General features: G+C 40.4%; 1 protein-coding gene across 1 annotated transcript; it reads right to left on the bottom strand.

Annotated features, from left to right (window-relative positions):
- Positions 1 to 436: 436 nt before the first annotated feature.
- LOC115780888 (probable peptidyl-tRNA hydrolase 2) lies at positions 437 to 7,949 on the bottom strand. Its single transcript, XM_030730309.1, has 7 exons — positions 7,723 to 7,949; positions 6,920 to 7,033; positions 6,347 to 6,418; positions 6,164 to 6,238; positions 2,155 to 2,252; positions 1,867 to 1,981; positions 437 to 1,672 (listed from the first exon to the last, which is right to left on the bottom strand). The coding sequence occupies exons 2-7, from the start codon at positions 7,025 to 7,027 to the stop codon at positions 1,586 to 1,588; spliced, it is 555 nt and encodes a 184-aa protein (XP_030586169.1). The 5' UTR covers positions 7,028 to 7,033; positions 7,723 to 7,949; the 3' UTR covers positions 437 to 1,585.
- Between the last annotated feature and the right edge of the window lie 831 nt (positions 7,950 to 8,780).

The raw sequence follows: 8,780 nt of genomic DNA, 5'->3' as shown, positions 1-8,780 counted from the left end.
GTCACGCTTCAAAATTGTTAAACACACACGTTTATTAGTGAACACGTAACACAGTTTGCAATGCATGTGGTTTTATCTGATTAGATAACTTTTACATATCCCTTTTTGTAGAATTGTCTTATTGTTGCCCTTCATAAAAACTTAAAATTCCTAACAGCAGGTCTTGAGCTTATTAATAGATGACAAATTACCAAGTTTCCCAGTGTGTCTTGGTAGGCTGTGGCCATACTTCACAGTACTGCCATTGTTAGTGCCTTGAAAAAGCAGTGTCATTTGGCCCAGTCGAAACTACGCACTGCAACATGGCTGTGTTTAACCCTCCCCCACAGTTTTCCCTGCCACCGCTTCAGTAAATCTCTTTCATCTACTCAGTGTCTGTGTGACGGTGACTGTAATGTGTTTGAAGAAAAAAAACACACACACACACAATCCAGACCTCTTGTAACTTCATTTGGAGGCATTTTTTAATTGTCCTCATAATCTGAAGCACTTACACAAATGCATGTATAAGACAGGAGTTATCAAAGTGTGGACACGTTACTAAAAGTGACATAACCATGGTATTTCAACAGTCTGTTCAATATCTATGTATACTGCATGCATGACACTACCTTCCTCCTCTAAGATTGCTGTTACACAAGATCCTAAGTAATAAGCTCAGAGTTAAACTCTAGGACTCGCTCTTCCAAGATTTTTTTTTAGTGACAATATGGAAACATGACATCACTTTTTTTTTTTGTCTATTGAGATTAATGTGCACAAACCTGTAACAATTTGGCTTCTACTTATCATCAAATTCTAACAAGAAATCCAAACGTAACTTCTTACCCCCTTTGCATAAAGAAAAACTATAAACACCAATGTTTAGTAACTGTGCATACTGTTTATGATGGCACACCAGATTATACACACTATGGCCCTAACAAGCAGGTGTATATAAAATATAGCTGTTTATCAATAATAAGTGATTTTAGTGGCTCTCTAGATCAGGGATCTTTGGGAGAAGTTGCATATAGACACAAAATCATTAAATCATCAAAGAGTGTTCACAAACTACATAACAGATCACCCTTCACTGAGGAGCAGTGGATCACCAGAGAAGTACTACATCTGGTAAAGGTATAACTGTAATGACATTAATGCATTTGTCTACATTAAAAGGCCCTTTGAATAAGTATAATTACAATATATGGGCAACTGTTCAAAAAAAAAAAAAAACACTTAACTTTGCCATATCTGAAAGTGGCCAGATTAAATGTGTGTATACTGACTGAGATTCTACCAAGACCATTTTAAGTAGGTGACTTGTTGGGTGGGTGGGGGGCACCAAAAAAGGTCACCAGAAAAAATTTCTACTGTCTTTGTGCTGTTCCTTAGTGAGGAACCGCTCTCTCTCTCCCCTGCTCAACTAAGCAGCTCATATAAAGAAAAGAAAGGGAAACAAATGGCCGAGTGTTTGTTTTCTAGTGGTGTGACATGTCTCAGGGAGAGTCATGTCCAAAACTCTCCCTGCTGCTGGGAAATGCTGTCCTCTGCTGGCATCACTGCAGAGCCATGCCTCTCCCCACATGCAGTTACAAGCCTTTCAGAGCAGCTTCAGACTGCCAGTGACGTTGTTCACCATCTCTTCTTCGCCCATGATTGCCAGGACAGTGCGGGACCCAGACTCCACCTTTCAAAGACCAGAAAGGCTGGTTTAGAACTCAGAGTTTCTACACATCTACCTGCCAAGCCACTGCACAATCCTCACAAAAATTTTTTATTTTTTAAACCACAAAAACTATTAGTACCAATAATGTAATCGTATTTTGGGAGTGACTACCTGCACCACCACAGATATTTGCATATAAGATAAAATTCCTTCACCTGGGTAAGTCCCGCATCTTGAACCAGGTATGTGGGCAGACTGAGGCTCATAGCCAGGGCCTGCAGTTCCAGCAGATGAGCCACATTTGTGCCCTGGACCACCACCTTCTTGGCCCTATAGCAACACCAGGCACATGGATTTTTTTTTTCCATCCATAACAATTTGCAGTACACCAGAGGAGGAAATTTATAGGAAAAATAAAAGGTGAAAAGTATTTATGCAGAGCGCCTAAGTAAAGCATGAGTGGAACAAGCTTGGCCTTCCAGAAATGAATACTGTAGTCTTACCCACTGTGGTCCCACTTCCAGGCCATCTCCCTCCAGCTATTCTTCTCCTGTAGAGCCTGGTACAAGCCCACAGCAGCATGGCCAACCTGGGCAGCCACCTGCACACAAACACAGCGTTGAGTTCAGACTGCTGTGTGTGTGTGCAGTTTCTGATCAAGTTCACAGCATTAAAACCAATACATGTTTTTCTGTTTGAACACACACACACACACACACACACACACACACACACACACACACAAAAAATAAAAGCACATGACCACACTTACAGGAGAGGGCCTGATGGCAGGTCATGTCATATGATAAACCAGTATATCCTTCCCATTAATTTGTCATCCCACAGTACTGACAATACTTTTGTTGTGTGTTTGTAAGGTGTGCTCACAGACAAGAGTTAATTAATTCTATAAAGCTGAACATGTCATCGGGGACACGGCGTACTTCTGTTTGCGGACTTCTGGGACTTATTACCGTAATAACCCTATGTTGGCTGTGAAGCACAATTTCAGAAACCGTTTGAATTTTTCCAATAGGAAAAATGACTGCGTAATTACAGTAATTCAAAGTGGATCCAGTTGCTTGATTATATTGCACTTTATTCTCAGAGAGCCAACATATAGCTGCCTTTTTTTTTTTTTGGCATTGAAGTACTGCAGAACAGCGCTGGTTAGTACTGCTACTACTACTGTTTACTTTCCACCTCTGCTTATTTACAACTTTGAGAGCGAGAGAGAGCACACCATCCGTCAGGGCTGCAGCTCAGGTAGTGACGACATATCATCTGAACAAAAACTGCAGTTGTACGTAAATAAAATGATGGGTTTAACCAGCTAGTACTGCTAGCACCAACGTTTAAATGACGCACATCCATAGAGGAAGCTTCTAATTCCTCTGTCATTTGGAAACGATTCAACTATAACCCATCAGATGGAAATCAATGTTTGTTTCTTCACCAACCTAGATGACTCTGTGCATGACTGACAATTATAAAAAAAAAACATGCTGGGGAGAAAAAAAAAAAGAAAAAAAAAAGCACCACCTAGCAGGGCAAAATATGCCCATCACACTGTATTAACCTTGATCTTGACCCTAGTGACCCCATATACAGTCCCAACCTTGCTTTGGTCATCTAACCATGAAGTTTGGTTAGTGTAGGCCAAACGGTACTCAAGTTACTGAGCAGACACTTAAATGGACGCTGCCTGGACGCCCACCATAGGTGTTCATGTAATACGTCCCATCTTTCGCTGGGTGCATTTAAAAAATAAATAAATAAAAATACACTTCACAAATGAACATACTGTCCTGCCATGTCAGTTGATTCAATGTTACCATTGGTAAATTCTTTCGCCATCGCCATCTTGCAGAAGCAGTCACTTGATACTTTTAATAATAGCTCTGTGACAGATGGAGGCAGTGACCCCCTTTTCAAAAATGTCCTTAAGGACAGCAGGCAGCCATTTTAGCTAACCCTAGTTTGTTATTATTATCCACCCCACAGAAAAGCAGCAGAAAAGTTGTCTGCTGACAGCGATTGTCACAGCTGGAATGGGGATATAATGCATTTAATTAACATATACAGTGTGGCACAGACTGAACAGTGGAGCTTTCACTACTGTCTCTATACAGACAGTGATGCTGGTAAGTGAGAGCCAAATATACACAAGTTTATTCCCCCATGTCCAGCATGAAGAGAAATGATGAAGGCTCCCCGTACAAGAAATGGGATATTCTTTATTGGTCAAGTCAGCCACCTGAGCTCAAACCAACAGAGCCCAGTGGAGCAACTCAACGGAAGATTGGTGATCTCCATGGGTTCTCAGCTTCAGGCAGAAATTCTCAGTCAAGTTATTTTGAGTACTAAGTTCTTTATATTTAAATGTATATTAGATGTCCCCCTTAATTTTAACCTCTGAAAAGAGGGGGACTGTATAAAAATGGCTGTAATTCTTAAACAGCTCCCACAAAATTTTTGTAAAACCCCTTGAAAGTGTGTATGTCAATCACGTTAATTTACAATCCACTTTGGTGGAGTACAGAAGCAAAACTACAAACATTGTGTCTGTCCCAAACATTACGGAAGGCACTGTATATACACACCGATCAGGCACAACATTATGACCACTGACTGGTGAAGTGAATAAATATGATTATCTCTTCATCATGGCACCTGTTAGTGGGTGGGATATATTAGGGACCAAGTGAACATTTTGTCCTCAAAGTTGATGTGTTAGAAGCAAGAAAAATGGGAAAGCGTAAGGTTTTGAGTGAGTTTGACGAGGGCCAAACTGTGATGGCTACACTGGTCAGGGTGCCCATGCTGACGCCTGCCTTTTGAGTCAGGGTTGTTTTGGCAGCAAAAGAGGGACCAACAAATTAGGCAGGTGGTCATAACATTATGCCTGATCGGTGTATATACAATGTATATGTATAAAAATGGTTTTAATTCCTAAACAGTTAGTCCAAAAATTTTGCTAAACCTCTAATTACAGATGAAAGTCTGCCCTTCAGTCACATCTTGTTTAAAATCCACTGTGGTGGTGTACATAGGCAAAATATTAAATGTCTTTGCCCAACAAATTACACATTTAAGTGTAGATAGTCACAGAAGCTCCATCTCAAGGTTTAATATCAAGGAAATTATTTTTTTAAATTTTAAACAACCCCTGAGTATGAAGATTTATAAACTCTGGCTACTTTAGCTTTAATAAAACTTAAATAAATCCTTTCACTAAATGACACTGTCATTTAGGTAGTGACATCTAATAGTTAGTGACCATTTTCAATTTGAAGCTGTGCGTAACATAACCAAGAAGGAAAACATGGTGGACACTGATCAAACTGTATGTCAACATGATGATTACCACAGAGGTGAGTGTCTGTGTGGACACTCACCTGGCTGGCTCCTGCTCCTGTTGAAAAGAGTCATTTCTGTAATCAGCTATTAAAGATCACTAACAGTAAGTGGCATGCCATATCAGTCTGATAATTACCCAAAAAGCTGGACTGAGTATTGTGACGAGACGATTCATGATTGGATCTGTTCAATTTAGTTCTATGTTCTTCTGTGTTTATTTTGCCCAGAAGCAGCAGCAGCTTGCAGCAGAGCTAACATAGCATGGAAGCTAACAGCAAAGAGCAAGGCTTGGAGGTATTTCATGTCTGCTACACCAACAGCTCTCGCTCACTCCTTTACCTTCACTCTTATATTCAGTCAGAGACAATAAAAGGTAGAAACTAGAAATATGCTGGTTCAGTGTCACACATTGGGAAGCTTTTATTATACTTTCAGTAACGTAACAGTAAATCTTTTGTAATTTCAGCTCTTGTGAGCTCCACAGACATGTGGAGAAGAAAAAGGAAAAGTACTGAAACTGTAACTGACAGCAGTATGTAACAGTCTGACTCCCACTTTAACCCAAAATGAAATTAAAAAAAAAAAAAAAGAGTGAATAACACCACCACAATTATTTTTTCCCACTGTACCAACCAACAATTCAGTAAAATTTCTAATCTTGATTGTTTGTTCATTTGTAAGTTTTTTGTTTTAGTGATGGAATGAATCAGACGCATGCAAAGAAGTGTGGAAAACACAAATGCAGGTCTTTTGGAATTTTCCCCTCTTCTTAGACAGGAAAGCTGTGAAGCCTAATATTACTCCCCTTGTTTCCTCTGGCCTGTTTGTGCCATTTTTTTTTTCTTTGTACCATATGGGTTGTTAAAAATAGTAGCTTTATAACGATAGCTCCAGACTGCCTCCAACGTATGTCAGTGACCTTGAAATGCATTGTGCATGCATAGTTATGGTGGGTTCATTGGCCAAAATATATATGAATCATTTAGACCCCACCCACCCACGTACGCACATACACACACTAAAATTAGAAAATATTGTGTATTTTGTGTATAAATAATGCATATTTAACAGTGTGCTTTTGCGGGAGAGGATATTTATACCACATTAAGGACCATAAGCACAAATGGTCCACAATGGACCCATTGGACTTACCTTCCCAACACCCATAGCAAGGTCCATATTCACCACAAACACCATCTTGTAAATGAGGTCATCATCACCCTCCTCCTGAACACCAGAGACACAAAGAGACACTGAGATTTGGCTTTGGACAAACTCCACAAGGTCCAATGTACCAATGTGTACCTGTAGGGATTAAGGCTAGCTTATGGGCACCTCATTCTCCAGCTTGTTGAAGTAGTACATGGCCGCCTCCTCGGCAGACACGTTCCGAGTGTGCAAAAGTGCCTACGGTGAGGAGAAAACAAGAGAACAAAACAGTGAAGCACAGTGGAAATAAAGCTGACATTATTTAGGCAGCCAAAAAAAGAAAAAAAAACATTTATAGAAATAATCCTCATCTTTTGCAGTTAGTTACCTCATAGTGCTCAAGTAATAGTGAATTATTATTTTGCCATATTTAGTTATTGTTGAGTCATTTTTGCTTTTTCATCAGTCAGTCCTCAAAGTCCAAAAATTTTTATATTATATTTGGACCAGTGAAGTAGCTATTGTCACTCATTAACAGTTCAATGAGCGCATGCTCAAGTGTGGGCACACGCACCCACCAAACAGCTGTGGAAGTAAAGCTTTATTATATGCAATGTTTGTGACATGACTGTGAGAAACATCCCAAAATTTGGACCCAAACATTATTTATCACAGAACATAAACTTTTCAAGAACTGCAATGCTGCCTCTCATAAAAGTCACTGGGAGTAAGCTGCCCACTCAGGACATACTGCCCCACCTGTTTGGCCGCCTCCTCGGGGATGTCCAGCTCTCTGAGTTGCTGGAGAAACACTGGGTTGACATCCTGAGGACCCGAATCTGGGCCTGACTGCTCTGATGGCTCCATTATTGTCTGCAACGTGAGAAACCGCAACACTGAACATCCCACACATAACCAATCCACATGAATTAGGACATTTGCGGCAAACGACAGAATTGTGCCTTTTTGTTGACTATATCTAAACCTGAATCATTACGTTCATCTGAAGCTTGTAAACAGTCCCAGATCCCAGTGCGGCACATTAATATTTGCATATATCCGAGGGGATGGCATTTGACACAAATTTATACCGCTGAACAGGATAGCATCAATTAACATCGCGCGATTCGCTACTTCTACAAGTAAGGTCTTATTTGAAAATGAATGAAGCGTCACTTGAGCATCGTTTGTAAAGAAGATGGGAAAATTAAGATAACTAAAGCAACGCTGTCTAACAAAGAACAATAAAGTGGAACACGACAAGACTGGCGCTATTCATCTGTACGCAAGTGACAGCTGTTAGCTCACAAAACACCGCACGCCGTTTCATTTAGCAGCCGTAGCCTTGCAGCGAATGCTGGCAAAGCTAACCTTCTTTTGGGGCGCTGCACTGCGTCAGTAAGAGTGACTCGAGCTAAAACGCTTTACGTGAATTTTATATGAAACAACAATCATGCTAAACTTTCCTGCTCAACGGCTGTCGGGTTACAAAGGCAGCTAGCTAACATTAGCACCAGCTGCTAATGCTAATTTCGCTAGCTTAGCCAGTTCGCTGAAGTTACCTGTTTTTTGCAGCAAGCCGACGACAGAAACAAAGATGTCGCTTTCCCGCGGTTTCTCTAAGTAATAAATTTCCTTTGCGACGGAACAAAGTCTGTTTGAATTCTGAATTACATTCAGTGGAATTATCGTCTAATATTGTCTTCAGCACTACTCCATTTTGGACGATTATGTTCGTTTGGGCGAAGACTCTTCTTCTCCGCCTTCGTCGTCTTCTTCTGGGTTTATTGGCGGTTGTCAAATCAGCTGAGAGGTGCATTACCGCCACCCACGGAACTGGAGTGTGACTCAGGAACGGAAAAAAAAAAAGCATAGGAAAAAAACTAGATTGTTTCTATTAAATCTCCCTTCTCGCAAACCTCATCAGCTGGCCACAGACATGCAACAGTCCCTTTCCAAGGAAGTCTTCCAAAGTAAAATTAATCTTCAGCTCCTTGAAGGTTCCTATTAATTTCTTCCTTTCCTGATCGTTGGCCTGACACAATAATACACGCTGGAAAAATTCAGGTTGATTGCAGTGCATACAGAGTTTGGTTGCATGCTTATCTATTAAATGCAATGTTTTATTAAGACCTGTGTATCCTATTCTGAAAAAGGTGATTATTTCTTCTACTCAGGCCCTGGCCACTTTTCTTTCACAGCAAACATGTTTTTAAATATTAGATAGATGTCTTCCTTTGTCACTGATGTTCCAGTGCTCCTGCCATACTTTCTGGATCTGACTATTTATAATGCTTTTGAGTTCAGCCTTGCTTAACGGTATCTGTAAATCAGCTGTTTGTAACTTCAGTGACAGTTTTGCCAATATCGCCACATCCTCATTTCCCTCCATACCGGCATGTGCAGGAACCCAAACAGCAGCAGAATAAGCTGTTTGGTATTGGCAGAGAACATTTGGCAAATTTTTCATGGGTGTAATCCACATACTCAACTCTGCTGCTCAACCCACAAAAGCATTTTCCTTATTGCCAAGAAGAATTGTTACAACAAAGAAATAATTGACCAAACACAAATTTCCTCACTTTTTGTGCTAAGTTTAGCTATGGAAGGAGACTTTAAT

The sequence above is a fragment of the Archocentrus centrarchus genome, chromosome 5 (genome assembly GCF_007364275.1).
Source record: "Archocentrus centrarchus isolate MPI-CPG fArcCen1 chromosome 5, fArcCen1, whole genome shotgun sequence".
Lineage (NCBI taxonomy): Eukaryota > Metazoa > Chordata > Actinopteri > Cichliformes > Cichlidae > Archocentrus > Archocentrus centrarchus.
This window is presented reverse-complemented; position numbering and strand designations above follow the sequence as displayed.